A 20177-nucleotide genomic window follows, 5' to 3' on the forward strand; every position below is an offset into this window, starting at 1 on the left:
AGAACACCAGCTTGCGCGTTACTTCGCTCATCTTCATGTGAACGTTCATCTTTCTTGAACTGACGTTTTCTTCACAACAAAATGTGGCTTAGCGACTGCCACTCCCTCACTTTCTGGCCTGGACATCAGCTTCTGCCCAGGCCCCTACTCTGTTCACACCGCAGCTACCCCGGTCGTCCACACGCAATTCAAACCCCTTGAGGCTTCCACGGCCTTATTTGATTTCCATCCCCCCCTAAATAACCAAAGGCGACAATTTACTAGACTAGATCTATGGGATGGAGGATGACAACTCCTCTCAGCTAACAAATGAGAACAGCAAATTGCTGATTTTAGGTCACGTTTTCTTCAGGGTCTGCGAAAACTCAAGTCCGTTTCTCCTTTTTGTCTCCTTGGGATGAGATGAGGGAACCAAGCCCCCACTGAATATCCTCATCCTCTTTCCTCCCAGGTACGTGTGGAGCCAGAGGTGAGGATGTCTGGACGGACGGCGTCACAGTGTAGCTGCCCACGTGGTCCAGCAGGCTCGTCAACCGCTTGGCAACTCTCCCTCCCCAGGCCCCTCCCAGCTGAGCGGCCAGACACCGAGGGCGGGTGCAGTGGCCACATACCATCTCTGATGAGGCCACAGACCATGGGATGAAAACTGTTACTGCTGCCCAAACCAGCACCTCTTGTGAATTTAAGGCAAAGCAAAACAAAAAAGGGACCTGGTGTCATTCCAGGGTATGCGTGGTTAACCAGCCGTGCATCGACTCCAAAATACGCCCCGCTGGAACTCAAGGCACCTGTGCTGAACAGAAGGACGCCTTTCCATGTTTCAGAGACGCATCCCCCAGAGAGGCTACGCAATAAATAGCCCCCCGAACACTGAAATCAAAGGGCAGAGAACATTTTACAGTTGCTTTATTTAACAAAATTTACGCCAACTTCTATATCCATATACAAACGTGTTTCAAAACCAGAGCAGCAAACACACCAACTGTTAACACAGGACTTACAATAATGCTTAAAACACGTTATGCAATGTTTTGTTTTCTGCTCATATAGACATTTACAGATTCAAAAATTATTCCAAAGGCCGAGCAACGTCACATCTTTGTTTCCTGGGATGATTTACTTAGTAGGTTGTGAAGAAAGAGGGATGGAGCTCTTGAGGGTTAATATACTGTGTTCAGTTTAGTTTAACAAACAGCATTTGGCCCATGGTAGGGCTCACAAAATGTTTTGGGCAGGGGACAAAAATTTGGGTAAAATATGATCTATGAGACTATGAGTCATTTTTTAAAAATTTTCACTGTCATAACTGTAACAAGATGGTCTCATTTCTGACCCCCAAAAGTAAGAAACTCTTAATAAGTTTAAAATTTTCTTAGTAAGTACTATTAATAAAAAATTTAGTGAGTACAGGTCCTTCAAAATCAAGATAGGGGTATGTAAGTACTCAACACAGTTCTACCCCTACCTTGTCCAATTTTGTTAGAAATGTTTCATGACATTTACCTACATGTTAACAAGCTATTTCCTAAAGTTCTTCATATAGGGAGGACAGACATGTTTTGCTTTCTCATTTTTTATGACTTTCAGGAGCCTTCTTAGTGCCTCAAAAAAATACTGTAGCTCTGGAAATCCCCAAAAAACTTACGTAGTCTACTTATAAAATTGAGCTCCATATGAGTTACATAAGCTTTTAGGTAATACTTGAAAAAGCGGCTGATGCTGCAAAGTATAAATATTTCATGTTGACACTTAACACTCTGACCTGATTCATGGTCATCTTTCCTGAAAGGTCATGCTCTAGCCTCTCGAGAAAGATGCTACCAAGCAGTGAGGTATAGAAGGAGGAAGAAAAAAAAAAATCACAGCCTTTTCTTCTCAGTGTCTTGGGAGCCTTCCATCAGGCTGGCAGGATACACGTCTACACGCGGCTCACGCTTCAGGGCGCTCTCCTCTATGTGATGAAGTGGTACACAGGATCCATTTCCCAAAAAGCACCAACTAGAAATGCACGGGGATGAAATACTGCAACGAAATGATCCTCAGGAGTTTCTACTCTTGTTTGTTCATATAAATCAGACTCATCACTTACTTGTGCTTTCATTTTCTAAAAATGAGATCACACCATTATAAAAATGTGCTTCCAAAATAATTTCTAGAATATAAAATGTCTTATATTTTTCCAGCCCACATAATTTCATTATAAAATAGGAAATCAGAAAATTAGCTACTGCAGTTTTCATATGGTAAAAAATATTTATATGTGTACACACACGCATATATACACATATAAAAAACCCAAGTTTTAAATTTCAATAAAAATTAACCAATTAGCCAACTTAATGATTATGTATTCAATTAGACATAAGAAATGTTGATTATCTGTAATGAGAACGAACTACAAAGAATTACAATCCCACCTATCAGAAGATAGTCTAAGACTTTCACACGTGTAAAAAAAAAACACAGGAAGTTCCAACTAACCAACAAAATGGAAATCTCACTCAAGTCTTTTTCAGATATAACGGCCCCCAGTTTCATTCACTGCACTATCGAATTCCCTAAGGAAGGAGCAGTCTTAAAGTGAGGACAACAGAGCTGGGGCCGCCCTGCGGGTGTGTTCAGCGTGGTGGTCGCTTCCTGGTGGAGTGGGCAAGCGAAGATGAAATCCAGCCCGAGCTCCCTCAGCCAGAGGGAGTGTTTCCTAATGCACACAAAGGTGCTGTGTGGGCCAGCCGTGGTCCTGGCATCTGCTGGTGGAGAAGGAAGCAGGTGTTCTCGAGAGTTACTACCTAGGAAAGGTGAGCGAGAGGGAGAACAAGACTGGAGAAGATAAATCAGAAGCAGACTGTGACTACCGGTGAAAACCAGGAATCGTGTTTCTATAACCTCCACAAAGATGGTGGGATGTTTCTGTTTTGTGGATTCCTGCCTGTTTTTTGTATTTTCATGAGGGAAAGCCTTAAGGGGTCTCAAAGGCACAAAAGGAAGGGGACAGGAGGTGAGCAGGGAAGCGTGTCACTCCGCAGGAGAGCCGGTTCAGAGAACTGCCGGAGGGACAGCAGGCTATGGGCTGGGGGGCAGTGTCCGAAATCCTAAGTGGTGGAGAGAGTGCGCTCAGCCTTCGCCCCCGGTCTGTGCCTGAGTTCTCAAATGAAAACTAATGGTCACATTAAAGTCATAAGTCTCTTCACAATCCTACCTTGAACTGTCTTCCCCAGTTTTATCTGTTTTAAGAAGCCTGTTCATTCACATTTTAAATTGGTTACTTTATGTTTGTGAGGGTGGTAGGGACAAACAGGAGCCTTACTTTTAGATATTTTCCGTGACCATGCCTTTTTTTTTTTTAAAGGCACATTCCCTCCCCAACTGTCATAAATCAGGACATTCAAAAAGAAAGCAAAGGTTTAAAAATGTTTCTTTCCTCCCCTAACATCTACTGCTCAGGCAAACCCTTGGAATCATTCCTTAAAGTGGCCAACAAAAGCACAAGGCTCTGTGCTAAAGACAACACTTCTGAGTACTGCCGAGTGGGTGAGGAATTTCAAAGAATAGCCACTTTTCTAGAACCAAATTTAAGATAACAAAGTAGAAAGTGTAATTTCCATTATGTACCAAATATGCAGCACATGAGTTAATGCAGAAAACAACGGATGTGCACACCAAGATAAGGTTTAATTCCACAGTAGCATTTTGTATGCAATGTGTAAAACACTCTAAACTTGCCCCTCTGAATAGATCACAGAAAATTTGTACCTACTCAGAAAAAAGGGGTGCTAAACAAAGAAAAGTCTCAGATCCCACTGGAGATCTGGAAGTTTCACTTCTCTCCAGAAAAATGCGTGTACAGATTTGTGCATACTATTTCAGGGGCTTCAAATACCTTCCAAGGTCCAGTCTCTTATCTCAGGTTAAGACTCCTGGCTCTCAACATTCCTACAAGGTTTCTGAAGAATGAACGGTCCTCTCATTCCTACAATCTGTATTTCTCCTACTGAGTCGGGGAGAGGGGGAACAAACAAACTAGAATAAACTAAAAGTAAGAAAAACAATTTGCTTCAAAGACCGTTTTTTACTTATTTGCCCTTGGAAGAAAGAACATCCCAATCTCTGGTTGCCTCTATCAAATGCCGTTGGCCATGACTCATCCACTCCTCCTGGTCTTCATACAGCCGCCCACAAAACCAGCACTTAAATAGACACTGTGAGGAGTCATCAGGCAAGGAATCCACCACCTGGTAGTTGTTTTTATGCACTTTTTTAAGTTTCATTTTCAACATCATCTGCCTTTTTATCTGATTGGCCTCCTCCACGTTCCGGTAGGTCAGGCGAACATGATGCCGTCTGATGCCTAACTGACACCTAGTCCTCTCCGATAAGACGACTTTGAGGACATTGCCTTTGTACTTGTTGATTACCTTCATCACATTGGAGACTTCTGGAGAGTCAACATCAGGATGGTTTAACACAATGACGGGCTGGTTCCTACGGGGGCATTTAATCAACTGGTCTGGTTTAGCGGCGATCAGTCGAAGCTGTCTTGCAACCTGAAAAATTGAAGGATCCTTGAGATAGTGGCTGGGATCAGCCTGGATTTTGCTTTTCTTCTTGGATGAGTTCACTTGTTTGGTTTTATTTTTACTTATAGGAAGACTTCTGGAAAGCAGTTTGCCTTGTTTACTCAGTTCACTGCTTCCTGGTTGCCCATGCCAGGGGCCAGTTTTTTTAGGCGTGGTCCCACAAATAGCACTCTCTTTTCTTGGTTTTGGCCGAAGAGGTATATCAAGATTTTGGGACATGTCTATTGGCCCGCTTTCACTTGTCAAAGACTGTAAGTCTGCGTCTGTCTGGCTCACTGGGCAGAACGGAATGGGTTTTATTAACTGGGTCTCACTGCAAGGTATGCTGACGGGTGCTTCACACGTTGCCTCTATAATGTGGGCGTCTTCAGAAGAATTAAGAACCCTCAACACAGCCCCTTTGGGGATCAACACTGGAGTAGCAACATGGGCGTTCCTGGTTACTCTGCTTTCAGTTTTCCCAGTGCTGCCTTCTATAAACTGTGGATAGATTTGCTGTTGGGTGAGTGGCCCACTAAGACCACCATCATCCTGAGGTTTTGGGAGCGTGCCTGTGGAATAGCCAGGGCCAGAAAATGACACGTTAATTTCGTGAATACCTTCAGGAGCAGCTTTCGAAGTTCCCTTCGACGCCTGCCCTACAGAACGGCGATGTGCGTTATTTGCAGACAAAGACGACGGCTTGCCACAGGATTCGATTAACTGAGCTATCTTTCTGCGCAAGAGTTCAATTGACTTTATTTTGGATGTTGAGCTATTCCACTTAACACCCTCAGGGACGTTTTCAGACCCAGAGCTCAGAGAAAATACTGATGAGATGACTGGACCATCGAAAGAGTCCTTAGTCCTTTCAGGATTCTTTAATTCCAAAGGCTCCTCCCTGGGCGGCTGAGACCTGATTCTGTCTTCTGATATATTTATGTGTAAATACTCGCTTTTAGGTTGAGAGGAAATCTGGCCTGTATCTGAAACTGCCTTGGGTTCCTCCATCTGCTTGTCTTTCGACTTCCTATGAGAGGGAACCATTTTTACAGGAATACTGATCTCCTTTCTGGATTCCAAGCTATGGGGACTTAGAGGCAACAAGCGCTTTTCTCCAGAGAAGGACATGGTTGCAGGCGACACAGCCCGGGGAAGTAACTGCTGCAAGTCACCGTGCGAGTTCCTTCCATCTTCAGCCACAGAAACAGCAGCTTTATAAGGGAAAGGGCTGGACGCAGGGCCGAGACTGTGGAAAACACTGTTTTTTGCTCCAGATGCTGGAGAATGACCTTTCAAGGAGAGAGAAGGAAGAGCCGGTCTATGTGGATACACACTTTTTTTCTGGAAATCCTCAACTGTGTCCGGGTTGAGGAGGGATTCTCCACGGTTGTGCGCACTAGAATTTGTCATGAAAAAATCGTAAGACCTGACCCACTTCACATTTTTAAGTTGTTTCTGAACTGACGACTGAAGATTATCAATGCCTGTCAGTTTCCCAACATGCCCTTCCATCGCCAGGGACTTCATCTGGCTTGCAGAAACCATTTTTCCTGGTCCGGCCAAACCCTTCTCTTTAGTCATACGCTCAGAATCACCCCCTTCACCCCCAGCAGCTTCAGGGCGGTTACTTTCTTCCAGAGGAAACAGTTTCAGGACAAGCTGCTGGGTCCCGTTGACGACCTTCACATCCATCAACTGGGCTAAGCAGTTGGCAGGGACGACGAGTTCTGCTGGTGCCACCACTGTTAACGGCATTCCCGGCTGCACCGGCTCTTTCGCCGGGGACAACACTTCTACCTCCACGCTTTGGTTCTCAAACACACTGCCCTCATTGGGCTCCGACAGGGTCACTTTATTCGGAATACACACTACATCTTTTTGGTATTCCTTTGATTCAGGCAACAACATAATATTGTGCATTTTGTCTTTATTTGTATGGAGGGAGAACCTCGAGAGTTGATCGGACAACTTATTTTGAAATGCAGTCCTTGGATTGGGAGGTTTTAAGAGCTCTGTGTTTTGTTTCGACGTGCTGGTTCTTTTTGGCTCCAGCTTGGCAACAGTTTTGGGCGGCCGCCTGCCCCCGGCCCTCTCGTGGACTCTCCGCCTGTGTTTGACAATGTAGTCATTCCTAATAGCACCATAGTCGCAGTACTCACATTGGTACGGGAATATGCCTGTGTGCTTCACCAGGTGCCTCTGGAACTCCCCTTTTGTGTAGGAAATGTAGCTGCAGTGAGAACAGATGAATTTAATCTCTTCATGTTGAAGCGTGTGCTTTTTGTACTGCAGAGGGTCCTTTGTGGAAAACCGACATTTATCACAGTAGTATTTGCCTGGCTTAAAGTTCCTCACCTTAAATTTGTTATTGACGGAACCGGCGATGGCTTCAGCTTTATTTCCTACAGGAGTAGCACTGGGATTACTGTTCACAAAATGAAAATGGGGAGTAGCCACACCGAGGTTGCATTTGAAGCAAACGTATTTGTCTTCCTTTTGGCTTGGCCCAGTACCCTTTTTCAAATCTTGAAGTGGGATTTTGTGAACACTTTTGCACTTCGCACACGTAGCAATGGTCATCATGGCAGCCTCGGCCTCTGACCCTTGACACAAAAGAGCTTGTGCTTCTTGTCTATCTGGTCGAGTCGCTCTATTAGCATTCGGTTGTTTGGGTGACATGGTCAAGGAATTATGTCCGTCATTCCCTTGGGTGGTATATAACTGCTGTCCAATATCCTTCATCTTCTTTATTTGCATTTCTAAAAAGAGAAAGCCAGAAAATCCAGGAAGACTTCACATGATAAAATCCTTAGGGGCCATCCTTCATTTAACTTCATGATTGGCGGAGAACCAGTGACTTCCTGGGGGGCATAGTCAGTTATCCTTGTTTATAAACCACCACAGTAGGTGGACAATCCCGAAATAGGATTGTTCCCAATTCTCTGATATTCCGGGCAACACTAAAGGGGAAAAAAAAAGAAAAGACATCATAAAGCATGGTTAAAATGTGAACCTAAGGTTTAGTTAATCTATTTCCAAACTTCTCCTATATTTCAATGACCTTTGAATTTTATGTGAAATCTTGACATATTTTCTTAAACACAAATTGCCAGTAAAACATAATACAACAGAAATGGCAAATAAGAAGCCTAAATGGAAGACATTTTTAAATTCAGCCCCCTAAAACTCATCACTTTAGACCAACCATAAACCAGCTGTCATTCAGAACAGCCCTTGATACATGAGAGTTATTTTTAGGTGTCACAGAGAGCATCCCAGCAACTTCACAGGTACAATTTCATATTAGCCTAAATAAAACTTCGTGCAGGAGGATGCTATTTCAGTTTTTAAACACACAAATTATCAGGTGGTGGAGAGGGCCAGGGCTTCGGCTCAGGTACCCATTTGTTTCCACATGATAGCTAATTAGCAGCTTGGATTCCCAGCTCTCATTCACTCCATCTGCTTTCACAAATGTAAGAAGTCAGTAATACACCGGCAATATTAGGCAGACAAATACGGATTCCTTCAACATCTTACTGAGCGTCTATTACGTGTCAGGCGCTGAGTGCTGCCGGGCAGTGCGCAAAACCCAGTATCAGTCCGTACACTCAGGAGGGTGTAGAGAGGGGCAACAGGCAATATATTTATTTCTTGGGTGGTGATAAGTAATTGATAAAGATATACCATACAGCAAGGCCAGGGGGACAGGGAGTAAGTATGTGATGCGGCTGCAGGGCTGGCACGTGCAGGCGTGGAGTCAGGCAGGCCCCCCGTGCAGCTGCCGTCTGAGCAGAGCCCTGGGGCAGCCAGGGAGCAGGTACTGCGGCTGTCGGGGAGAAGGGAGTTTCAGGCAGAGGAAGGCACAGGGCTGTGGGACGTGGGCCCGCGGCACCCGAGGAGGCGGAGAATGGAGGGGACCGAGCAAGGAGAGGGGGGAGAGGAAGGGGAGGGTGGTATGGTCAGAGGCAGCGGGGGCGCTGGCCAAGGAAAGTTCTAGCACAGAGTCGTAAGGATGTGGCTTTTCCCGCACCTGAGGCGGAGACGGGGCAGTGACGTGGCCTGCGGTGACTTATATCCTGACAGAGCCCCCGGCTGCCACAGAGACAAGCGCCTGTGAGTGTGAATGGCAGCGCGGGGGCTGAGCTGAGAGGCGGGGGCTGAGCTGAGAGGCGGTGGCAGAGGCGTGAATGTCCCTACAGCAAGTGCCACAATATGGGTAACGATGATGACACCTTCGATAAAAATAGTTACCTGTTTTTTTAAATAGTTACTTCTAAGTACACGCTCTTTTCCCCAGAACATACAAGAACTAGCAGCCAGACAAAATTCTAGTTGGGGATCTGCTAAAAAGGCTTTATTTTATGACCTTCTAAAAACCACTGAAGCCTTCTGAGCCTCAGTGTTTTCATCTGGCAATTAGAATGAAGGACACTTATCCAACCTCTCCCACAGCGCTGCCATGATGACTAAAACACTCGAGAGTGTGAGAGAGCACTTCTGAAGTTTTACGGTGCTTCTAAGCGTCAAGGGGCAGACAGAGGTACCCAGTGAGCGTCTGTTCGATGATGAGCAGCAATGTGAGGGGGAATTGGCAGCTTCGTTCTAGCACTGCTCACAGGCCAAGAGCCATGCAAAGTCAGTCTGAAGGGCCAACTTGGGGAAGCAGAAGGTCCTACCATAGGGTCAAGAGAAGTAATTATTGCATATTCAGGTCCAGCATAAAACCTGCTCTTTACAAGCATTTTTTGAAAGGACCATAAGAACATACCATGTTTGACAACAGGCTTTGTTTTCTTTGGCAGTGTTGTCTTTCCCTGTTTTGCTTTTGCAAAAGATAGCTGCCTCCTCTCAAAAGCAGCTGAACCCTGGTGGCATCTAGGACTCGATCAGACTCGCAGCAAGTGGGCAGAGGCCCCTGGGGTCACAAGGTGCTCCCTCTGCCCTTAGTGTTCGAACACATACCTATGCAAGGGGACTGTGAAGAGGGCAGGACATGTAAACTGGTAAGCATGGGCAAAGACAAGGACTTCCATTTCCCACTGCACTCCTCGTACACACAACAGGTGGAAGTTTCAGGAGTCACTCATAGCTCACATGCATTTCATTTTCCAGAGTTGTAAACTGGATTTGTGAAGGGAGACCCCAGGGACACTACTAGTACCAGAACTTACAGAAGCAGAACTTCTGCTATTACTCTCAGGTAACCTCAAGCGAGATTAGCTTGGATTCCCAGCTCTCATTCACTCCGTCTGCTTTCACAAATATAAGAAGTCAGTAATACACCGGCAATATTAGGTGGACAAATACTGATTCCTTCAACATCTTACTGAGCGTCTATTACGTGTCAGGCACTGAGTGCTGCGGGGCAGTGAGCAAAACCCAGTATCAGTCCGTACACTCAGGAGGGTGTAGAGAGCAGAAACTATTACTATTACTAAGCTATTACTCAGGTAATCTCAAGCAGATGCGAATGGGTCTACAAACATCCTCATCCCTCTTGATAGACCCATTATAAACCTGCACACCTTTTCTCTCATTTAGTCCTCGGTTCTCAATTCCAAAGATCTGCATACCAGTTGATCCCACATCTGCTATCTATCAGCCCCATAATCGCGCTAACTACAGAGGGAGGGGGGCAAAAAGACAGGAGGAAGAAGGGAGGGCAGAGAGGAGAGGAAAGAAGAAAGTAACTCACTTGCCTGGCACAATATGCTTACCAACTGCTTCAATATCTTAAATGTTAATCCTAAGAAATTCTCAAGAATCTTGTGATGAGATTCCTCCATTTGAAGACTCACCCAAACCAGGATTCCAACTGTGCATTTTTAGTTTTCCAGCACCTTTCCCAGCCTCCAGGATTCTTCAGAATTTATATAAAGCAGTTTTGCCATTTTCTTTCCAAGTCCTCTTAAAACTTGGAGGCGTCATTCCTCCTAAAACTGAAAACTTGAAATCCCAGAGAGACTGGACGGTAAGATCACATATTTGGCAAGAAGTGGAGAGCATCCTGATGGAGGAAAGTCCCCAGGGAATGAATCAAGCCAGCTACAGCGGCGAAGGAGTGCTGTCCGCTCAGAGGTGTTTCCATAAAACTATCTCGCCAGTTATTCTGAATTAAGATTCCTTAGGAGCAAGTGCCAGTATGAAGTGCGAAGCTGTGATCAGCAAATATGTTTAATGGGAGGCAAGGCATCTAGGCCACGTTCGAATTACGGTCACCTGTTTCCAACTGTCTTCCTGGGTTCTAAACCATTCTCAAGATAATGCAGTGCTTCTACACCAGCACTTCCTCAGTCCAGGTGACAAAGATGTCAGGCTTCTTCAAAACAAGTAATGTTCTCTTTGGCCTTTGTAACGTGTGTGGCTAATTGTAGGGGGGAAAAGACCTGAGCAGGCCCCATGACAAGAGTGAACGGACGCGGTGAACGGCAGGGAAGAACTAAGGTCCCCTGCTCCTGGTGCCGCAGGTGAGCCCACCTGAGACCGCTGCGGGTGCACCCGAGTGACCGGCTCCGGAGCCCACTCCCTCCGTGCAACTTGCTCTGTCTGGCTCACATACGGTCCAACCAGCTGGGAAGCTGGGTCCTCTTGGCAAACCGCTGCCCAGGGGTCTGATAACTGACCTAGGCTCATGTGAGGTGATAAAAGGTGGTGCCTGACACTGGAAGGGCACTCAGTAAACTGCTGTGAACATCAGTTTCGGTGTTGACCTACCTTTCAAACTCATGCCTCTATTCCAAAACCTCTGCATTGCACCTCCCAGGACTAGAAACTTACATTTTTAAAAAGATAACTTAGGAGTGTTCTCAAAAGCACAGAAAATACTTAGTATCATTAACCCTGGACACAAGAAATAAAGTGTCCAATGAATATTCAGTTGTCTGTTTTTTCACAGCGTGCAATGAGCTTTTTAATGCAGAATTATCTACGGGATCAGCCAAAGATGACTGACACACCCCGAAGAAAAGTGCATGGTGTGTCACAAATGTGCTTCCTGAGTCTTGTCTCTTCCTCGGGAAAGGCCATGCAGCATGCCCTGCTGCTGGCTTTTCCTTTTGACTTTGAGCCACTTGCCCTGGTTTCTTCTTTTTATTATGTGGACAGATCGAGAAAAGGACTAAGTCTGTCAGACAGCAGGTCGGTGACACTGGGGCCCATAAAACCATGAGGGCTGCACAACTTCTATTAAAGGAGGGCACGTGCTGCATGGAGCACTGGGTGTTACACGAAAACAATGGATCGTGGATCACCACATCAAAAACTAATGATGTATCGTATGGTGACTAACATAACATAATAAAAATTAAAAAAAAAAGAAGATGGAAGCATCGGATTTCTAAATACTGAAAACGTCAAATGCTCAACAAGATTAGAAGAGAAATAAGTAGTAACACGATTTAAAGCTACAGACTCCGGAATCGTATTACAGGGGTTGAAATCCCAGGGCCATACCTTTCTAGGTGTGTGAGCTGGGGCCAACTGTCTGCATCCTCACTGGTAAAACATACAGTTAACAGTACCTACGTCACAGGCATGTCATGAAGATCACGTGACAATGTGACGTAGAGTGCTTAGGTAAGTTACACATCGTGAACTACTAAAAAAAGAAAATAGGGAAAGAAATCATGCCAATCACATGAATAGTCAAAGGGGCTAAAATACATGCTTCTTCACTGCCTAGCAACTGCTCTTTCCAGAATATACACTGAATCTCACGTCATGATTTCAGTTGCAGTTACTGGGTTGTAAAGCCTAAAACACAATTTACCTCTGGGGTCAAGACCATCACCTAACCGCAGTGGCCAACTGACTAACATGAAAAGACACTTGAACCACATACAAGAGTATCCCCTACAACCTAGGTTTATGTAGGAGCTAGTTACTGAATTCCTTGCTCCTCTCCAAGCCCAGCTGAATTGTGAAATATCCCTGTAAGTGAATGAACATTTACAAGCTGGATGTTAATGTGAGAAGTGGCCAGCCTATTGCATCACATGCACTCTACATGCATCATCACCTAGTTTTTGTTTGTGAGAGATGCCCACCAAGTCAGTAGTAGTTGACTGACTGCATCATCATTTTTGGATGGAGAAGCAGATTCCAGTGCTCTCTCCAGAAATCCTTCCATGTGGCTTCTGCCACATCCACTGCCAGGACGGGGGGGCTGCAGCTGCAGTACCCATGAAGAGCGAAGGGAATGGAGCTGGAAGGTTTGCAGTTCAAACTGATTCTGTCCCTATTTGTTGGGTCCTTAGGCAAGTGATTCCCTCTGCTCATTGTCAGGCAAGGAAACCGGCTTTAGGATTGTCAGACTTAAAAGGTCATGAGGAGAGCCAAACAAGAGAACATATGCAAAGCACTCAGCCCGCGGCACAGGTGCTCCAAGATTTTTTTTCTGTTCCTTTTGTCCAGTTACAGCAAACACTGGTCTAAGAAATGTTTCCCAGCAAGCAAAATTTTAAAGCATTCTGCCTCAAAGTGCCCAGCAGCATGTAGACAAATAATACCTGATCAGGAAAAAAAAAAAAAAAAAAAAAGGTAACATTAGGCCTGTAAAGTGCTATCACTGCCCAGGTAAAATGGTATTTAGGAAGAAGCTGGTAGGTCACTCAGCAAGAACTTTCAGACCATTACAAAGAATCAGAACTGAACTGAACGGGTACATAGTTCTACAGGAAGAAAAACACCAACTAAGTATTATTTTCTTTTTGCCAAATGACCTTGCACTTCTAAATAACTGAAGTGCAAATTGGTGGCCCCTGAATGACAAAAAATACTTCCAAATGTTGCTGACAAATATACCGCTTTTGGGATTCTAGATTTCCTTCTGAAACCAAATGTAACACTTGGGCCACAGAATGGGGCAAGAAGGCTGGACAAGAAAGCCTCTGTTCTGATTCCTTTGCTTTCTAGGGGAAAAGTATAAGAGTAGAAAAGACAATGACCTTGGGAGATCAAGAACAAGGTTTAAAACCTAGGTTTTGGACACAATAGCTGTATAATTCTGGATCTGTTAACCTCCCCTGAGCCTGAGTTTTCTCACTTGTAAAGTGGGAATGATAACGCCTAATTTCCATGCTGGTGTGAGGAAGAGGTATACGCAGACAGCAGGTAACCTTATGCTTGGCAAACATTACATGTTCCGTTAAGAAATAAATCAACCTGTTTTTGTAAGACTCCTTTGAATGTAGAAGAATCCGCAGAAACTCCTGAGAAGCAGAAACTCTTAGCTTAACAAATCAGCCAGATGAGATAAAGGACTCGCAGCAGGAGGTCCTCAGGGGGCTGGAGGCCAGGATCTCCTCCACAGCCCCATCTACAAAGGAGTTATTTGGAGACAGACTTGACACTGTGAAGCTCTTTAACTGAGACTATATCAGAAAACAAAGTAAGTTATTACATAGGGGAAATTATACTTTTGTTAGCATTAAAAAAATACAAGGTAAAAAACAAGGGAGTATTACAAGCAACATTACAAAATTGTGTATTACTGAACACACACCTAGGGACTTCAGGTCTCTAAAGGTGACAAAAATGAAGGACACATATATTTTTGTATTTCCTCCCCACCTTTTGATTTAAAGAAAAACCAAATTTTGCAGATGAAATGGATTAACGGTTTAATAAAAAGTATAATCAAACACAGAAGAAATACCTCCCACTACACCAGTGGTTATTAACCTTGGCTGCATTAGGGTGACCAACTTGTCATAATACACCCAGGATGTTAAACTTAGTTTTGAAGGAGGTCGCTGGGATGTTCACCTTACTGCACACTAGGATTTCTTGGAGAGCTTTAAAAATAAAGATGCCTGGGCCCCACTGTGTGTGGGGGTGGCTGTGGGAGTGTTAAAAGCTTTCCAGGTAAATCTAATGTACAGCCAAGGTTAAGAACCACTCCCTGACGTTATAAGTGCAGAGGAATGTGTGGGAATGGCAAGAATATTATGAACATTGTTGTGCAATCTTTTATATACCCATCCCAGGCAAGGGTGCTGGAGAGGGGGGCAAGGCCATTGCTTGGAGGGTAGTGGGGTGACTGGGCAAGCGGACTCTGGGTCTGACCCTTGCTTAGGCATTTGACCTTGGAAATGTCATCACTGATACTCTCCGTAGTGTATAAGGGCAGTAACACTTTACAGATTCTTGGAAACGTAAAATGTTCCAGGCACGGTGCCTGGCAGGGTGCGAGTACAATGAGCATAAACCAGGACTGTTTTACCCCCACACCTCCCACAGGCAGTCTTTCAGGAGTGGAATGGGAGATGGAGAGCAGTCATAAATGGGTGGTCTCAGTGAAGCAGTGAGTGAGCACTGCCGTACCAGTGGCCTGATCAGGATGCTCTCCGTGGCTGGCTGGGTTTGGCAATCCTGGACCGTCGTGACTGAAGTCAGGTGGACGGGGTGCCGAGGCACATTCATACGTTACCTCAATAGTCCTCAAAGTGCGCCTTCAATTATCTGCTGCTTCTAAGGTGACAGAGCTGGAGAGGCTGTGTCTTTTCCCAGGTCATGGAACTGGTCAGCTGACGTCTAACCTAAATTCTTTTGCTTTCTGCTAGCGGGCTGTGCAAGACTGTGAACTGAAGTCACAGCATCTACTGTCATTCAAGTACTGTTTTTACTTCCTGCCCGGTGCTGTCGAGCTGCAGATGAGTCAAAAGCGTGGCAAGTTCCAGGGCTCTTCCTTATTTTGGGCCTTGTCTTCTCAGGCACCAAGCCCCATCTGGCCTCACACCTGCAGACCCAGGCATAGGCGTCTACATTCAGGGCCCTGCGAGGCTGCCGGGCACTGCACAAAATGCCCTGCAGAAGCCAGGCACTTGGCTATAAGTCCTGGGTCCGTGCAGCCTAGGTCGCCCCAGGAATTTTCTTCTAGAAAATAAGGAGAATGAGCCCCAAGATACTTCTCAAGCAAGGATGTGTGGCAAGGTAACACAGGAGCTTAAAATAAAACAGAAGAAAAGGTTTCCTAGGACTCAGGTGACCTAATAAATCAGATTGCCCTTTTCCTGAGATGGGCTGGGGCATGTGGTTTACAATTCTTCCCAGGTGATTCTGCTGCCTCGCCACCCCCACTCCATGATGAGAACATCTGGATTACACAGTCTCTGGACCCTTCATTCCAAGGATGGATTCTGGAAATTGCAATTGGCTGGGTTGGCATTCGTGAACAAAGAAAATGCAGTCTACCCCAGGCAGCCTGAGAACAATCAGGACTGGGAAGCCTCACTGTGAGGGCCCTGTTTATCAGTCAACAGGACAGGACTTGGCCCAGGGGGCACTCAGTACATATTGCTTGAAGGAATGAATGAATAAATGAGTGAACGAATGAAATGTCAGCCTTCATGGCAACAACCATAGAAATGTTCTTTGTTCTTCCTCTTGCCCAAAAAACTGACCTGGATCCCCTTACTTAAAGACAAATACACCAGGGGAGATCACGGCATTGTTTTTTTTCACATTGGTATCAATGAATTTTTAAAAAATCGACATTAGTTTGACATAGTATCAGGGAGGAGGCTCAGTAAAATAATGCCCTCCTTTGTCTGTTTTCCAAAATGCATTTCTAATGAATGTTATCAGCATAACAAAACCGGATACATACAAAAGGGTTATTTTTCAAGGCTACGTTACATCTAGGATAAAAAATAATTTTAAAGAGTGCGTCCTAGGTGAAAGAGAACATGGATATCAAACAATTAAAACCGCCTACCATTCTCCTTGCATTCTGCAGAGACCATATGATACTGGTTTCTGAACAACTATTTGCTGGGCTCCCAGAACCCTGCACAGTATCTCCCGCTGTGTACACACATCACTGGCTGGGCTGAACTTTGCATCCACGACTCAGAGAAAGGTTAAGACATGCATTCCTATTCTCTCTCCTTTCCTCTAGGAAAGCCCTGCAAGCTCCTGGAGACCACGGCTGTCTTACTCTTGGTGGCTTCAATTCTAAACTTAGATATTAATCCTTAAAGGCTGTAACACAACATTACAGTTTAGCCGTGTACACTTTCAAAAACAGGACAAAGTGCTATTTCACTTTTTAACTTGTTTAACGTTAGGCTAATTGTTCATTATCCTAGTTTTTAAGTCAGCGTTATTTTAATGCGGTACATTACAGAGAGGGACTTAAGTGTTCTCTTTCTTTCTCTCCTTTGGTTTCCCTTTCCGGTGAAGAAATACTCACTTTTTTGCACCCTGCCTGAAACTGCCCAACAACCCCAGATCGCAAGACAGAAAGGGCAGCTGGGATGGGGAGGTCCCACAGAGGCTGCCATCTGCATCGGAGCAAGTCAAACCTTCACCGTCCACCCTCCCCTGACTCCCCTCTCCCACAAAAGATGCACAGGTCCTCCGTGGACAAGCCCTTCCCGGGGCACACGCCGCGAAACTCCCAAGGAAAGACAATGCCAGTCCGGTTTTCAAGTTTATTGTCGGCACTCTCACACCGATGGTACACGGTATCCAAGGCGAGTCCACATCTAACAAGGTGGTGCGAGGCCGGGAGGCGCGGGCGCGGGGCTTACTGCGTGGTCCGCCGGGGCCGCGGGTCTCCTCTAACTACGGAGAGTCACACCACGTCAACGCTTACCTCCGAGGCCCGCAGGAGGCTTTAAAAATGGCCTCCTGACGACACTTCCTGCTCGGAGCCGACCGGTAGAAATCCTCGCAGGAGATGCATCATTTAAAACGCCGGGGGCGGGCGGAGGAGGCCGGCTCGGCGGCTCCACACCGGCGGCCCCGCAGCCCGCACGCCGCCGCCGCGGGTCGCGACCGGCGCGCGGGGGACGAGCCTGCGGGGTCGCGGCGGCACAAAGGGCCCGCACCCCGCCGCCGCCCCGGCCCGGGGGTCTGGGCCACCCCCGGCCCGAAGCCCCCGCCCCGCCCCCGGCCCCCCTCGGGGCCTTCGCCGCACGACGCCGGCCCTTTGGCCGGCCGCGCGGCACGCGGGGCCACGGCCCGCACGACCCGGCCCCGGACTGCCCACCCCGTCCCGCCCCGGCGCGGCCTCGTCAGGCCCCCCGCCGCTCCGCGCGGCCCCCGCAGCCCCCTCGGCGTCCCGGCCCGCCTGTCCCGCTCGCGAACCCGGGGCCCTCGCCCTCCGGCTCAGCCACTCACCCGGCCGGCGGATCCCGGCTCCCGGGAAGGGGCGTCTACACCGCCGGCCGCAGGCCACCGCCTCCGCCGCCGCCGCCGCGCCCGCTGTAGGTCCCTACTCGGGGGGGCGGAGTCGGGCCGGCGCCGCGCGTGCGCAGTGCGGCGCGGAGGCTCGGCTGCGGCGCGGCCGGCGCCGGTAGTCCCCAAGGCTGCCCCCGCTCCCGCCGGGTCTTCGCGCCCCCGGGAGCCCGAGACGCGTCTCGGTCCGGCTGCTGGGCTCCGAGCTCGATCCAACTCGTCCACACCCACTGCATGCAGTGGCCCTGCTCCGCCGGGGTGCCCGCAAGCTGAGGAGTCTCCTGCAAAAGGGGCACCGATCTCCTTCCATTGTCTCCCGGGAGGACCGTTCGTGAGCGCGCTGTGTGCCAGTGCTGGGTGCAAGCCTAGGGCGCAGTAGCTCCCTGCCCGCGTGGAGGTTGAAGTCCAGCAGCGAGTGAGGGAAGGAGCTCAGCTCTTCAGCCTCCAAATTCTTCCTCTTTTGAAAGCGGCAGTGAATGACATGGCCTAGAGTCGGGTTCGAATCCCGACTCTCCCGGACTCTTTTTTTGCATGCTAGCTTCAGGACCTTGGGCGAAGAAGTCCGCTGATGGCCTGACCTCTCTGAGGCTCGGAGTTCCTTGCCATTACTAAAGGTGGGGAAGACCATACTTGAAGCCCAGAGTCTCATCTATCCCGTAGGTGGTTGTTGAGGACCAGGCGAAACAATGATTGTTGGGAGAGTCTGGAGATGGTGTGAGCTCATTTAATGCCAGTGTTTGTTCCTGCTACTCGGACTCCAATACCATTTTCTGGGAACTTCGCTGCACTCCCAACATACGCGCGCTTTTGACCTTCCGGAAAGAAAGTGTACCTAGAATAGACCCTTCTCTGAGTAGAGAAGGGGGCCAGTCCCAATAATCAGTGACTCAGATGCTGCTCCCAAAAAATTAAAGTGCTCCCTAGGAACGGCAGACTATGGCAGGGAGCAGCGTCACCCGGACGCGCAGTTTCTCCAGGAATAACAGCTGAAAGTTTATTTCAAATCTCCGGAAGGAGCACGGCTAGTTTCCAACACCTTCCTGTAGGAGGCCAGAGGTCAGGGTGCGTGGACATTGGCCAGAAGCAGGGAGGTAGATGCAGAGCTGAGGGAAGGTCTTCAACACGGAGACGTGGAGTTCAGGAAGACTGTCAGCCACAGGGCCAGCAGGGAGGCAGAAATGCCCACCACTGAAATAGCAAGAGCTGGGCAGAGAGAAGGTCAGCCCAGGGACCGACCACCAGCAGCAGTTTCTTTCTCCTGCTCTTTGCTGCAAGGCCCGACCTTCATTCCTCATAAGGGAGCCTCCGCTTAGTCCTCTATCTCCTACAGCTCAGAAAATCTAGTGGACCTATTCTCAGAAAAACCCATTTAGGTACAAAGAGTTCCATCTCCCTCAAAAGTGGGGTGGGCTTGGGAAGGACACTGAGAATCTAAACTGGGCCCTGCCTAGAAATCGCTAGTAGCAGAAGCAGCTAAATCAGGAAAAACTGTTAATTCTAAGTACTGGAGAATCAGAAGTCTAAGCATTAGAGTATTTTTCCTAAAATGTAGCTGAATCGTTGCCTCTCATTGTAACTTCCACTCATGCATTGCAATTCTGCCCTCTTGAGTCACACAGAATTGATGGAAGAGTACCTCTGGCTTTCCTGGCAATTTTTCTGGAGTTCGATAGAGCCGGTTATAAATCCCAGCTCAGGCACGAAGAAGCTGTGAGCCTGCTCCCTAACCTGTCTGAACCTCAGCTTCTCATGTAAAATTCATCAAACAATAGGACCTAGCTCACAGGTCACAACTGTCTACATTAAACAAGAGAAAGCAGGTCAAGGCTTAGCGCAGTCCCCGACAGATTTACATTTCTCAGAAGCCCACATTCAGTCAGATAAAATGCTTTGTGGAGGGTCCGGAAGTGGGGGTGTTTCCAGCTTGGAAAAGGGCCAAGAAGGAATAGAGACCACTCCCACTGAAACCCTTAAAGTTGACATATTGTGCCCTCTTTAAGCAGGGAGAGTTCACCTGGACCTTCAACCAGGGCACATGTCCAACATTTACGGCTGCCCTTGTGTCTTCTTCCCCATCCTGATTAGTTTGCCTAAATCCTTTTTCAGTGTTCCATAGATCATCTCTGTTATAGGTTGAATTATGTCCCTACAAAAGATATGTTAAAGTCCTAATCCCCAGTGAATGTAAATGCAAATTCACACCTGTGGATGTGACCTTATCTGGAAATAGGGTCTTTGCAGACATAGTTAAAATGAGGACATTAGGTGGGCCCTAATCCAATGTGATTGGTGTCCTTAAAAAAGAAGAAATTCAGAGAGGCGAATGCCATGTGAAGACACAGAGAAACACAGGGAGAAAAGGCCATGCAAAGACAAGGCTAATGTGGGGTTATGTTGCCACAAGCAAAGGAACACCTGGGGCTGTCAGGAACT

General features: G+C 47.2%; 1 protein-coding gene across 2 annotated transcripts; it reads right to left on the reverse strand.

Annotated features, from left to right (window-relative positions):
* Positions 1-889: 889 nt before the first annotated feature.
* ZNF518B (zinc finger protein 518B) lies at positions 890-17822 on the reverse strand. 2 transcript variants are annotated; one of them, XM_036110541.2, is made up of 2 exons: positions 17688-17822; positions 890-7519 (listed from the first exon to the last, which is right to left on the reverse strand). In XM_036110541.2, the coding sequence occupies exon 2, from the start codon at positions 7314-7316 to the stop codon at positions 4074-4076; it is 3243 nt and encodes a 1080-aa protein (XP_035966434.2). In that variant the 5' UTR covers positions 7317-7519; positions 17688-17822; the 3' UTR covers positions 890-4073. The 2 variants fall into 2 exon arrangements, 1 of the variants encoding a protein (XP_035966434.2); XR_013446277.1 differs by lacking the exon at positions 890-7519 and adding an exon at positions 16983-17129 and having other exon boundaries at positions 17688-17800.
* Positions 17823-20177: the final 2355 nt, after the last annotated feature.

The sequence above is a fragment of the Halichoerus grypus genome, chromosome 3 (assembly GCF_964656455.1).
Source record: "Halichoerus grypus chromosome 3, mHalGry1.hap1.1, whole genome shotgun sequence".
Taxonomy (NCBI): Eukaryota; Metazoa; Chordata; class Mammalia; order Carnivora; family Phocidae; genus Halichoerus; species Halichoerus grypus.

Coding starts and splice junctions, on each gene's coding strand:
- ZNF518B (XM_036110541.2), bottom strand. CDS start 7,316: ATGCAAATAAAGAAGATGAAGGATATTGGACAGCAGTTATATACCACC.